Source organism: Phasianus colchicus, chromosome 3, assembly GCF_987193195.1.
Source record: "Phasianus colchicus chromosome 3, bPhaCol1.hap1.1, whole genome shotgun sequence".
Classification (NCBI taxonomy): Eukaryota; Metazoa; Chordata; class Aves; order Galliformes; family Phasianidae; genus Phasianus; species Phasianus colchicus.
Window position 1 is genome coordinate 53106955 of NC_143438.1, and position 14866 is coordinate 53121820.

At 39.2% G+C, this 14866-nt stretch overlaps 1 protein-coding gene across 6 annotated transcripts in view; it reads right to left on the reverse strand.

Annotated features, from left to right (window-relative positions):
- Positions 1-387: 387 nt before the first annotated feature.
- NOL4 (nucleolar protein 4) overlaps positions 388-14866 on the reverse strand; it is a 186021-nt gene continuing 171542 nt past the window's right edge. For 2 of the 6 annotated variants that reach the window (XM_090137538.1, XM_090137540.1), the window contains 3 exons: positions 12717-12897; positions 9524-9604; positions 389-2513 (listed from right to left, as the gene is read on the reverse strand). In XM_090137538.1, coding sequence (XP_089993664.1) covers positions 2320-2513; positions 9524-9604; positions 12717-12897 — 456 coding nt within the window. In that variant the 3' untranslated portion in view covers positions 389-2319. Of the gene's footprint in view, positions 2514-9523; positions 9605-12716; positions 12898-14866 lie in introns of all 6 variants that reach the window. The other 4 variants (XM_090137541.1, XM_090137542.1, XM_090137539.1 and 1 more) reach the window with 3 other exon arrangements.

The following is a 14866-nucleotide window of genomic DNA, read 5'->3' on the forward strand; positions in this document are numbered from 1 at the left end:
AAAGAAATTGGAGCTAAATAAAAGTGGAAGAGAGGAAAAGGATGCTTAGAACCTAATAGACTTTTGAATGTCTAGAGAGACGGAAGCTGAGGGAATCACACTTCTATAGCAGAGACAAGCTACAGGCTTTCACAAACATTGTGAGTAGCTGCGGGAAGTAAATGCATTTCTCAAGCGACAGGTTAGCAGCTAGTAAGGAACTGAAACAATATTCTCATACAAGAATAAGTGCCTTTTAAAAAGACACCCAATACTTTTTTTTGTTTTCTTAAATAAATATGGAGTAGCAAAATGGTGTTGCCTCCAGCCAATTTAATATTATAAAATGTTAGTGACTTGGATCTTATGATCTATGGACCACATGCTTCTAGTCTTATTGAGGAAATTCTTCATTAAAACAAAGCTCCAGCTAGATAAGCCTACTGGATTTACCCAATTATTTTGAGAAATGAGCTTTGGCTGTCTGCGTGAATTGGACTGTAAGTCTGTTTTCCCTGTCTAAAGAGAATAATTCTTATAACTTTAAATGCTATAGCAATTTAAATGTTATAATGTTTCACAATCATGTAGTTAAACACAGAAATATGTTTATTTACCCAAACGAAACAGAGGAAATGATTCCAGCCCTCAGGTTTTGAATTCCCATTTAAATCTGTGAACATCAGTTCACAACTTAGATGTTTGTGTATCTATGTACCTTCAAAATACTCATATTTCATAGGCTTTTTCACATTAATATTCACCAACAGTATCACAAAAGTTCTTTTTCTTTTACATAACTGTAAGCAACAGTAATTCTAGAAACACTAGAGAAAAAAAAGCATAGCAATGTCCACAGTTACAAGAAAAAGTGCACATTACTTGGTCACAATCACAGTCATTACTTGGAAAACTATATGTAACAAGTAGATATAAAATATCACCGATGCCTTAAACTCATTGTCAAAAAATGGAATTACATAAAATTTTGTACATGAAATAAGGCAAATTTAGGAATGCACAAGAAAATTGTTATTCAACAAAAGCCAAACAACAGAACAGATAGTACAATAAGCATAAACTAAATTACCTTTTCTATATACTTAAAAATAAACCTGCCATAGTGCACAAAGAAAACACCATTAATGTGTAATCAATATTATAAAATAAGAAATAGAGGGGTTGGGAAGAGTGGGGGGAGGAGGGGAGAGAAGAGTTTCAGTATAGTTGCAGCTGCATCCATTTACATTTTTGTACAGTTTTTAGCTAGGCCTGGGCATTATACAAATCATACCAGAAGTGTCAGAGACCTTCCTCCATAAGAATTTTGTTTAAATTAAGGAAAAAATAATAAATACACACAAGAGTGCAAATTTTCAGATTGTCACTTGCAACCTCTTAACATTCATCACCTATATCCAATCACAACTAGAGGGACTTGTTTAGGAAAGCAGCAGTGATCATGGAGTTAGATGAGCTCACTGTAAGAAATCAACTTCTCATTTTGTTTTCTTAATGATATGTTGTTTTTTTTAAAAAACCCTCAACATTTTATTAATTGCTAATAAAGCTGCAATATATTACAGAATGGAGCTGAGAATGGTATGAATGCAGGAAATGCATGCTTCCTTTGGAAGGTATTCTGTAGATGACAATTTACAGTACACAGGGGAGAATTATCCAGCATCAAGAGTTACTCACTGTAGAAAGAATATGAAGTTGGGGAAAAGGGCACAGTCAGGGGTTCAAGAGAGGAAGGGGGACTTACAATAGCTCCTCAAAACATTTTTAGGACCAGTGAAAAAGTTTACCAAAGTAAAAATGAAAAATCTTGAATGAAAACAAAAAATCTTTTGTTTTGCTTTTTATAAAAATTACATTTTTTTAAAATACAAGATCCTTTTAATTGCAATTGTGCCCTGTAGCAACAGGACATTTGGCAACAGTTTGCCATATACTGCAGCTTTAAGTCCAATGAGTCACATTCCACTAATATTGCACTTGGATCTTGAACCATTTTTCAAAAAAAACACCACAGCATCTTCTGCTTCCTCCATGTGTTAGAACGAGTTAATTTCTAGCCACTGTTTCGATATTTATGCTGACACACTAAAACAAAAGCAATAGGCTGGACACAGTAAAGTACCTCAGAAATAGCAGAGGTCGAAGTTCACTTGAAGCACCTTAACACATCACTTTATGGATCAAGAACAGTGTGGCATCATGGTAATTAACTCTCCTAAAAGACTGCGCAGTAACTGAAGTGTGTGCTCTGGGAAATCAAAATGTCATTAGTGGAAACTCTGAGATAAGACCAGGCCGGTGTGTAGGTCACATGACTCAGTTCTGCTGCAAAATCAGGTTTTCCAGTTCATCTGCAGAACGCAATAAAAAGGCAGCTGATTCCCGGTACCCTGCCACCAGCTGCCTCACAGCGTTGATTTCAGTGGGGCTCAGCTGGGGCCTGGAGCTTGTACTGCTGGAGGAGCCTGAGCTGCTTGCTAACTGCCTCTTCATACTGAGATCTGTTGGACCTGCAGGCAACAAAGGGAAAGAAAAGAAGGCTCAGATCCTGCTGCCAGAGACATTTCACCACCACAGGTTTGTAGTGACAAAGCCACAGCAGCAAAACTGTGGATTTGTACTTTCAGTTGAGTGCCAGAGAGAAGCAGCACATACAAATAACAGTCCAGTTACTATTCCCTTGACAGGAACCCCAGAGATTTGTTTTCATATATGACAGGAATCCTTAAAATTCTGCTCACGTGACACAAGTCCTCTGCCACAAGGAACCTAGCCTCTGGGGCATCCCAACAGTGCAAGATGCTTGACCTGACACTGATGGGATCTGCTGCTGGCAGGCAGGCCATCTGCACACTTGCATTCATCATCACAGCACTCTTTAGATATCTATTTTCACAACTTTTCGTTGCTTCAATTAGCACATGGCCAGATTGTGAATCTCTTACTGACATAGGTAACTGGTCATTCACTTGAATAGCCCCAGTGCCATGTGTTAAATAGCCAGTCATGAATGATCTGAGGTTGGTGACAATCTGGCTGATATAGGTAGAAACACACTGTAAATTTCTTGTGGGCTGCATACAGCTGGCAATATACTGCAGGGACCCTGTAAGGTCTGAGCACTGGCAAGAGAATCTGCAGCAATCACCATGTTCTACTGGCAGCTTATCCACTGTACCAACGTGTTCTCAAAGAATGCTCTCAAGAACGTGTTTGCTACAGCAGAATACAGCATACCCAAGGGTAGGCTGCAAATTACAGTAGTTAGCAAAGCCACCTGCTAGCATGAAGTCCAGCTTTCTGGGGAACTTCCCAGGACCACAGTTAACAGCTAAGGCATGTGGTGCTTTGATGAGGTGTCTGTCTTTTCCACAGAACACTATTTAAAGTTTTTTTTCCTGCCTGGAGATTTATACAGGCAGAATCGGACTCAAGTCTTTTTTAAACATATAAGGATACCTATCATAGAATCATATCACAGTATCTTTTGAGTTGGAAGGGACCTTTAAAGGACATTGAGTCCAACTCCCTTACAATGAACAGGAACACCTACAGCCACATCAGGTTGCCCCCAGCCTCACCTTGGAAGTCTCCAGGAATGCAGCATCCACCACCTCTCTGGGCAACCCATTCCAACACCTCACCTCCTTATTGTAAAAATCTTCTTCCTTATATCCAGACTAAATCTCCCATGTTTTCATTGGAAACCATTTCCTCTTGTCCTGTCACAACAGACCCTGCTAAAGAGTCTGTTCCCTTCCTTCTTATAGCTCCCCTTTAGTTAATGAAAGGTCTCTATGAGGTTGCCCCGGAGCCTTCTTTTCTCCAGGCTGAACAGCCCCAGCTCTCTCAGTCTGTTCTTGTAGGGTGGTGTTCCATCCCTCCCATACCTATGTAAGTAAATATCAGGAAGCTTATTATATGCAAACCTGGATAAACAGCATTCATTCACTTGACAGTGTAGCAAATCTCTTCTTTTATCAGGCAGAAAATCAGCCTAACCCAGTATTAATCTTTTGCGAACTGAGATCAAGTTATCCACAGCAATGCATCGTGCTTTCCTATGAGATAAGCGTCACTGTTCAGTTTCATCTGGAAAAACTGCATCAGGGCCCAAGCCTTCTCAGCACTGGCCCACTGGATACATACTTCTCTCTAAAGAGATTGGAATCATTATAAAAATCTAGCATATTCAACTTTAGATTACTAAACACACCTATTCATATTCTAGAGATGTACCTAAATAATCTCATCAGAACCACAGGATTCAAAAACACATTTGCTAGATTAAGCACTATTCTCAAGAGTTGCTCTGATTTCCAGAAGCAGAAAATCCGGTCAAAAACAAGAATGTTTTCTTTCTTTTATGTTTATGCAACAGTATGGCTGAGATCACAAGGAATGATGAAACTGCCATGTCTCCATTTTCCCTGAAGTTAATGAAAACCTCCCCTCTACTGAAAGGAGAATGGGACTATGAAAAGAAACTACTCAAACCAAAAGGGTCCGCTTAGATCTTCCTGGTTCCTGCTATGTAACTGGCACGAACACTACTTAGCCTTACAACTATATTATCCAGTTTTACACTACCTTAAATGAATTGACTTTAAATGACTTCCAGAATACAAAGGATAAATAAGAGGACAGTGACCTCAGCAAATGTTTCAGTGCGAACATACGCTACAGGCAAACGATCACAGTGGGAAGAAGCACAGAGGATACTTCCAAGTAAAACCTTAAACCAGCACAGAGAAGGGCATACTAATCATAAAGTCAGCTGGAGTGAATAGTGGTGAGAAGCCATTAAAGACTTGTATATTTATTGAGGCAGCAGTGGAAAAGCTACCACTGACATATTGAGGGCACTGTGCTCCAGGTAAACCTACTTTTACTTTCATGCTCTTGCCTTGATTCCCATTCATGTCATAGCCTAGAACACACACACACACACAAAATATAGGGCAGAATGGAGCTGCTGTGGCAGAGCTCAGGCTTTTTTGTGAAAGGAAACTGAAGGGCTTTTTTCCTTTGTAATCTAGATTTTAAGTGGTTGAAGAGAATGTTATCAGACTCCTCACAAATTAACGATGTGAGAAGTTACACTTGTGAGTACAAATCTGTAGAGTCAAAATGCAGACCTGGCCCTGTGTTCCCAGATGTCCCAATTAACGATTATGAAGACAGCTCTCTAATTCTTCAAAATAGGCGTCTTTGAATCACAGACTCATTAAGGTTGGAAAAGAATTTTAAGATCATCTAGTCCAATCACCTATCAACCACCAATATTGTTTTGTGCAAGTGCAGTTAAGAATTAAGAAGTTAATTTCACCGTGCTACTTCAAACTATTTTTTAATTATAAGTAGAAGGAAAATAGGTTTTTCATTCACAAGGCAAGTTCTGCTTTGTTCTCAACAAGTAACTGCTGTCCTTCTTCCCCTCAAAGAAAAGTATCCCGGGCAATAAAACAAAGAAACCCAGACATACAGAAAAGAGTTTTTGGCTATGGTTTCTGTAAGTGAATATACCCTGCTTTCCCAGGAATGGAAGCTACACATGCTGTGAGAACGAAACAGAAGGAAAAGAAGCCATGCTTGATGTGAGGATAAGGACTTCAGTTCTTTTAATTTTGCAATGTGACCCCTGTGCCTCACCTCCAAAGCTTGCCAATGACAAGCCAAGCTTTATATCTGGGACAATATCTCATTCAGACACTCATCTCATGATGTATTACACTGAATTCATCTTTTAATAGCTATGATAGACACTTACTGGCAATATTACAGATTATTAAAAGATTGTTCAGGCTGCTTTATGCTAAAAGTGTTTTAGCTTATCTGTAGTTCTATCAGTCATAACTAGCCCTTCAAGCAGAGAATCAACTTTTTACGAGGGTAGACAGTGATTATAAGGAGGAATGGTTTTAAGTTCAAGGAGGGAAGATTTAGATTGGATGTCAGGGGGAAGTTCTTCACAGAGAGAGTGGTGAAGTGCTGGAACAGGTTGCCAAGAGAGGTTTTGGATGCTCCATCCCTGGAGGTGTTCAAGGCCACACTGGATGGGGCCCTGGGCAACCTGGTCTAGTACCACACCTGGAAGGAAGGTTGGTAGCCCTGCCTGTGACAGGGGGGTTGGAACTTGATGATCCTTGGGATCCCTTCCAACCCAAGCCACTCTATGATTCTAGGATAAGGAATAAATGCATCTTACTCTTCTAGTATTGGTTTTCCTGTGTAATTTTGTTTAAATTAGCTATTGAAAAACCTAAAACTTAATACTTTTCCACCACATTCCTTTACACAGGCAAATAGATCACAGCTATTCTGAAGGCTTCATAAAATAACTGGTTACAGTATACATTTCATATACCTCCATCTCCAGAAGCCATCACTACAGATGCCTACATATGGAGAAAGTTGAGTAGCTTATGCACTATTTCTCCTAAGTAGAAGTACTTCCTTCACATGCTTAACAGTACTTATTAACCTGCCAATCTTCACAAGAATGGGGGAGCATATCCTTAAATAGAGGGGAAAGCCTAATCTGAATTTTTTTGCAACAAATTTTGCAGTGTTAAGGTCCTCCAAGGTAGTACTGCATGATTTAGGATATTATTTCCCACCCTAGAGCATTTCAGGACAATTAAAAATCCTATATGCAACTGTCAATAGGCTCCACAGTGTCCACGGCAGTTTGTGCAAGTGAAGATCAAGCACACATTGTAAAGTAAATATCCAGTTTTCACCTTTATTTATTTTTCTTAGTGCATGAGTGCAACTCATTACTGTCACCGCCCATGTTCCTATAGCTGCACTATGTTCTCTTAAGCAGTGGGTTAAACACACTCACAAGACAGATCCTTTCCTTTATAATCTCTGCAGTATACTTTCTGAAGACTCCAAGATACTTTCCCTCTGCCCCTTGGAGAGGTCACCTGGTTGACACTTGAACACAGGAATATTGTACACTTACCACCTCAGTCCAGTTACACAGACCTAATTTCCCCTGTGAAGTGAGACAGTTCCTGCTGGAATCACATCAAGCTAAATAGGAGAACTCTGAAAATCCACTCTTTACGTGTTAGACAACCACTTATCAAGTTAGCTGCTGGGAGTATCTGCCATTAAATACACTGTGGGCAAATGGCTTTTCTGTAAGTCACAGGTCTGAAATGAAGCTGGTTATTGCCTCATGCACTACTCATTAGCAATGCAATTTATATTAAATTTCAAAATACAACTCAGACATAGAGGTACTATTACTGATTGCCCAGACAGTATCAGTATTTGTCCCAGCAAAACTCCCTTTAGAATTGCATGCTGTAGCTGGATAGACAGAAATCTTATAATTACTACTGAAGTAAAATCCGTAAATGAATAATAAATATGTCATTGACTCTTTCAGTATCTCTAACAATTAAGAATAATAAATCATTTTTAGAAGTTGAATGATTTTAAGCATCTAAGCTTCTATACTTTTATTAGCAGCTAAGGAACCTCTTTCATCAAAGAGTTTCTTGTGTCTTTTCTACTGCACGTATACTTCTCCTACTTTTTTCCCCACAAGTGGCTTCAGAAGAATCACAGAATTACAAGGTTGGAAGGTACCTACAAGATCATCCAACCAGTGGTAGTGTCCAATGCTACCACAAGCAAGAAGTGAATAATTGTACTGGATTCACCTCTATTCCCACAGAAATAAATAGAAAAACCATCAAAACATGTAACTTTCCCAAAATCAGATCTATTTACTATTACAGGACTGTTTTATTGCAATATTATGTATTTGTCAATGTTTCTTGTCCTCCTACCTCTAAACAGAACAGATGTGCCATAAACTATTCTTATAAGTGTCAAGAGATCTTAGATTGGGAAATCAGGGACCAATGCATTGGGCCTTTCAAGCTTCTTTCTCCCTCCTACACCCTTCCCTCTGGGAAACACGTTTTTAGATAATTTAAACTCTTGCCTGAGAATAGAGATGTCAAAACACAAAAATATCTACAGCCACTGAACATCGTGCATTTTCAACAATCAACAAACACACTGGTTTTCAGTGAGAGGATTATATGAGACACTCCAGTAACATTTTATATCCATCACAGGAGATTAGTTACATAGTATACACTTGTCTTGCCTGTCTCTTGGACTTTGTACAAAGGCAGAAAAGATACTGTCCGATTAATTCACAGACATTTCATCACAGTTCCTATGGTGGGAGCAAGATAATACTTACAAATGCCATGTGACTGATAATTTCAAGAGGAGAGGAAGAAATATGAGGATGATCTTAATACACAATTCAGACAGTACTTCATAGGGAAATTCCCACTCCTGCCACAACATATGCCAATTTCTCCCAACTCTGCATTTTGCCTTTTTGAAATGGAACTAAGCACACCCCCACAGATTCCTAACTGTATCTGTCTTGTTCTGCATCTCTGCAATAAAGAGAGATTGCTTTTCCTTTCTAGCTCCACTCAATTTCAGAAGGATAGCACTGAGAACAAAGAAAACTGTACAGCAGTAAAGACATGCTGGAGAAGGCAACTGGGTGGTTGCCTGTTCACTCCCTGCATCATGGCCAGCCATGTTGTGGGTGACCCAGTCAGCACTTTAAGAACTGGCTGGACTCTTGATATTCTTGATTTTTTTTTTTTTCTTTTTTAATTACTTATTTCCGCTTTATTACCAAAAAACCTCTACCGAACATTCAAATGTCAAGATTTTACAGATGATAATCTTTACAGCTTCACCAAATCTGAGCACATTTTCTCAGAACAGAGAAAAATCCCCGTGACAACTCCCTCTGCCAAGTGTTGTTTGTGGGCCATTTCATAAAGGTGCTGGGGTTCCTCATAAGCACATAAATTGGCACACCTTCCCAATAACCCATGGCTGACTTACTTTTGATGAAACAACTTCAAAAATATTCAGCCCACAGATGACCTCTGAATGGAAAATTTCAGTTCAAGTAGTTAAAGCTTGGCAAAGTTTATAAACAAGAAAAACAAGTTTGCATGTACGGAAAAATGGAAAAGACATACAGTAATATTCATAGAATGGCTTGGGTTGGAAGGGAGCCCAAGGATCACTAAGTCCTAACCCTCCTGCCACAGGCAGGGCTGCCAGCCACTAGATCAAGTACTAGATCAGATTCCCCTGTTTATCAGTAACAAATATCAACAAATGTTAACTTGGACTGAGCATGAGATAAATTGATGGCTCCTCATTTTACAAAACTACTATACAGATCCTGAAGCCTGAGCTGATTGGATGACATAGTAGACTTTTCAGGAGCTTGAAGGACTAAGAAGGCTGATTTACGTGTAGGTAAAGCTGAGAATGGCTTGGAGAGTAGAGGCATCATGGGGCAGCAGAGTGACTGGGGTACTTGCTGGGCAACAGGAATTTTGGCCAGAGTGTGAAGGCCTGCCTGAGGGAAAGGGGACTGCAAGAGACTTGTGTGGATTCAGGACCTGGTCAGAGTGTGAATTTATTAGGACTTTCCAGGAAGACTTACCTGAGTTGGAAGGAGACTGGACGTTCGTGGAGCCTGGGATGCAGTGCTGAGTTGTGGCTGTAGTGGAAGTTGGCTGCACATCTGTGTAGAGAAAGAGACAGAAGAACTGCTTTGTCATATGATAATACAAGGGGAATGTCTTGGGTGAGTCTTGCATAGCCAATCTACCATCTAGACTGAAATGCAGGGGGTTTTTGTTTTGTTTTGTTTTGTTTTTTACAGACAGTTGAAAATGGCTGACATTTCTGCCTGGAAAACCTGACAACAGAGAAGTTGTTCCCAGATCACTTCAAGGAAGCCCAGCAGGGGCAGTAGAAACATACTCTCTAAGGGAAAATGAGCCTTGGGAAACAAAATAGCTGTGGAGATCCAGTCCTGACAGTTGGCAGCCACCAGGAGAGAATCATCATCATAGAATGGCCTCGGTTGAAGAGGACCACAATGATCATCTAGTTTCAACCCCCCCGCTATGTGCAGGGTCAAATGGTAATCCATCAGACAGAGACATCTGGGATGTTCCTACTTCTGTGGGTTTCTGACAACTGATAGTGGCAATTAAATATTTTGCTCCCAATGGAGTAGTTTGTTTCCTGCCCTCAAGCAGGATATCTCTCCAGGTATGGTGGAGCTGGGCCAGATAAAGCCTCTGTGGCTGGCAAGCCAATTTCATTCACACTAATATCATTCCTGGAGCTTTTCTTTTCAGCTCTGTAAGCAGGAACAACTCCATCAAACTTAAAAAAAAAAAAAAAAAAAAAAAACCAACACCAAACAAACACCAAGAACCATGGAAAGCCACACAGCCACACTTCTCAACAAGTAGTTCTCCTTGAATATCTAGAAGAGTCAACAGTTTCTCTCCAGCCTGTGTACAGGCTGAAAGAGGCTCTAACAATCTGTGGAGTTCTTGCTGTTCAGATGAAGCTTTCAAGCTGAGCTGGTTTGCATAGATGGTTAAAAGCAGAGGAGAAAAAAAAAAAAAAGGACTTAGGAGTCCACACCTTTCCCTGCTGTGTTTATTTCACTCCTACAATAAAGGAAGGGTCATTGTACAAGCTCCTGTGTTCTGCTTGCTCATATATAGCAGTTGCATAAAGGCTCACTCCATACAGTTGTGTAAGGAGCGAATTATGAATCTGTAATGCGCCCTGTGGAAGGACAGACTGAGGAGGGAAGCATTGCAACAGCAGAGAGTTCCCTGAGCCAAAGCCACCAAAGAGTTGGGTGAGCAGACAGCAAAGTCCATAAGATGGTATCAGTGTAGGAATGAACTCTATAGGGAAGAAAATAATCAAAATAAATTATTAACTGAGTGGAAATGCCCAGAAATAGATGGAAAAGCTAGCTAAAAATTCATGGTTTGAACAACTTCTTCCTTTTTCCTTGTTTAGAAGATACACAAAAACAGACTGTATTTGTTTAGACATGTATCCTGACTCAGATGTGTATTTATTTTTACACTAGGAGAACACTTGTAAAGGTGATGAGAGCATTTGATGGGTTTCTGAACTGAAGAGGAAATGTGTTCTTAAAATTCACTTAGGTCCTGAAAACAATTTGCAACAAACTCTCTCAATTTTCCAGAGAGGGAATTAACAAGATTCCCCCAAATTTATAATGATTGAAAACAGCCACCATGCGAGATCAGTCAAAAGGGAATTTGTTACTACTCTCAACTACAACCCCAACCAAGAATGAAAAACCAAATATCCATGAACATGTAGGAGATGATGATCAAATCCCAAATAACTGACCTCCAAATCCCCCAGTTTGTCCTATAGAGATACTAGCTAATGGAGCTAGCAGTCCTCAGTAGTCCAGAGATAATCAGTTTGACTACTGATTGCTTTTGTGTCAATGAAACTAAGAAACTAGTGGCATTCCCACTCCACAACTTTCCTAATGAACTTCTTGAAATGGCAGGTGGAACACAGACCTGCAGCCAGCTACATTATTAGCATTAACAACTGGTTTTCAAGTGCAATCACATGGACAGTAAGTTTGTGCAGTTCTGGATCCCATGAGATCCCTGCAAAGAAGATGGACAACTCTGCACAATGCTTCAACTGTGAGAGTCAACTGGAAGAGATGCAATGGTTTACTTGTCTTCCAAAGTAAAAAAAAAAAAAAAAAACCAAAACAAAACATACAGACAAAATTTGCCAGGGCAAGTAGGAAAAGGAGAAGAAGAAGAAATGTTTGGACATATATCACCATGCAACCCATAAGCATCCACTGATCCCTGTATCCTGGTATTGCTACACAGTGGAACGCAGTGAACTCCCCATAGTTAAGTGGCAACGTTAGCTGTGCAGTCTCTGATAGCTCCATGTAAGTAGGATCAATCCTACTTATACTTGAATGAAAGAGCAAACTGCTTTCAGTGGGAACTTGCTTAAACATTCTCTGACCATAATATAATAATGTAAAATAGTTTTAAAGTTCTTGTATATTTTCCCAGATCTCCACAGTCTTACTCCTGTGAAAACTTTTGATTAGAGACTGTATTAAACACCGCATGTGTTTCTCATTCATATGGAAACAATTGTAATCATCATTCACTAAGTGAAAGAATTTTGAGAACTAAAATACTGCATTTAAAAAGCCTTTTAAATATGTAGCACAAATCATTCACAGAAGGGAGATGAAGTAGATGTGACTGAAGGTCACCAGTACAACATACACTGCAGGCTGCAGCCTTGATAACATTCTGAAGATTGCTTAGCATGCTGAAAAAATGGAGGCTGTAGCTGAACACCTCCTGTCTTGCCAAAGTTAGCCCGTGCACCTGAAGCGGAAAACTCCTCAACGACTGAGGATTTTTCACTTAACACTTGTCATGCCAGAGTCTTACCTACAGTAAATTAAATTAGCCAGACAAACCACGTGAGAAATCTATGTTAATTCATTTCCTTCATAAAGTATAGAGCTTCGTGCTTTCAAACTCCAGCCACATAGCTTGGGTTCAGTCTCACTGAAGACTTGTGAATTAGTCCCTTGAAACTGAAAGAGACTTGTAACATCCAGAGAACAAGGATTTTGTTTAGCAGTAGTCATCTGCAGGATTGCATTCCTCCTCATTATCCACTTACACTCCGTGGATACTGAATCCCTTGGACTAGCTTTCTGTACAGCAGGGGAAACACACACGTGAGCACATACACACAGAGACGTATTTCATAAGGCAACTCACCACTGCTAGAAGCATCGTTGAGATTTAGCAGCCCACCTCCAAGCCCTCTGTAACTATGGTAACTGTAGGTCCCATTTCCATTGATGTACAACACCTCCTGTGTGCTGGAAACAGCTGATGTTGAATAAGTGACCTGGGCTGGCTCCTGTTTGTACTGTTTGTCAGCTGGTGTAGCCTCATCCTGCAAAAAAACAAGGAAGGTTTTGAATTTTTTTTTTTCATTTTACCTTGCATAAGAAGGGTCTCATCCATTGTTAAGACTTCCCATGTATTTGCTCTCACAAAATTTTAATTCATGTTAAACAAGCACAGACATGTCTCTGATAGACAGAACAGCAGCTGAACAGAAGCAAATAAATAATCTCAGATCTATGGGAAACCTGTCTTTTTATTTCTTTGTGATCCAATAGCCAAACACACTGCTTCTTAAAAAGGAAGAGGCATCCTCTCATCCTGTAAAGCTCACTGTCACCTGCAAAACCCATCTCTGTCTAAAAATAGTATGGGAAAGAAGCCATTACTTCCTGACTACAGGAATCACTCCTCCGAGTTGGAGAACTGTCTTCTCAATAAAAGAAATCAATGAAAAATGCTCCAACTACTTCTCCTGAAGCATCATTCTCAGAAGTGACAGAAGGAGTAGAAAAACTGAATATAGTCACATTTTCTCTATTTGCAGATGGCTCAGATATTGACCATGCCTACAAGGATCAAAGGGCAAAGATGATTCTACAGACGTGATTTGAAAGTATTTATAATCTTGCATCTGAGCAGCAACTGCACATCATGCATTTCCCTAACACTCTCAGTTTACTTCTGTGATGCATGATATGCAACGATATTCAGCACAACTGCCCCACAACTTTCCCCTAGAGGAGATTGTTTCAGAAGTCTGTTTTTCTCCTTCAGATGCTGTAAGTACTGCTGAGAGCCCCACACCTCCACTCAGACTCACAGCGGCCACACAAGTGAAAAGAAGAAAAAAAACCATTAAGATTGACTGTGTTTTATTAGATGCAAAAGGAAAACCATCAGTATCTGACAAATACATTTCAGTGAGTTCAAACAAAAAGATCTAGGGAGCTATAATATTTTAAAAAATTAAATTTTAATTAAAAGTTTGGTTGCTAATACCAAATTTACTGAGATTACTACAAAAAATTACAAACTTTTAAACATTTTTTTAAGAAATATCGATGTATATATCAGCATAGAAGAATCAAATAGTTCAAACAGCATCCAGACTCTGTCAAAGAAAAAATGGCTGAAGTAGATTTCCTGTTTGCATTAGTCAGTCTCACCGCCAGCTTTTCCAAGATGAAGATATCCCTGTCTTTTAGTTATTTATTGGCTAAAGAGATTGGGCTATAATTGAGATGACTCACAAGATAGAACATATATTATTAACAGAAATTTTAATATTTAATACAGAATGTTGAATCATCACATAATTAACTCCATAAACAATCAGAATGAGACCTCTTGGGCACTAATATGAGCTGAAGCTAAGCTCTGCTTTTTCTTTTTTTTTTTTTTTTTTTTTAAAGTTGGCCACATTGGTCTTATACCTTACATTTTCTTAAACAATGACAGACTCAAGCAAAAATTGCATGTTTTTTTTTCTTTTTGCTAAGAATTCAACCTTAATATCATATACCTTTTAACTCCAGAGGAAACTGGTATCTGTCATAAGAGATAATATGAATATTTTCTTGTAGAAATTAATACAAGTTATACAGGAAAATTCTATCTTGGCAACAAAGCTTAAATCATACAATTCCTTAACAGTCTCAAGGCTGAGATCCTTATTTCTAAAATTAGATGATCTTTTCTGCTATAAACTCCCTCAAGGCCTCAGTTTATGCTCATGAAAACTTACAAAGGATCTTCAGCAAATTTACCAATAACCAGGTCATGATCAAGTAAGCAGTGTGAAGGGTGCTAAGTCATGTAAGCTGCCAAAATAACTAACTATATATGCACAACTGACATCTTTACCAATAAATGTACCAATAACTCCAGAATAATTCCTGTACAGCCAAGAAGTGCTGTCCCACAGATGAGAAGAACATCTCCTTATCCCTTCTATCTGCGTACCACAAATTTGCTGTTCCTGAATACACATGCACTCCAGAGCCCCTCTTGGTCAC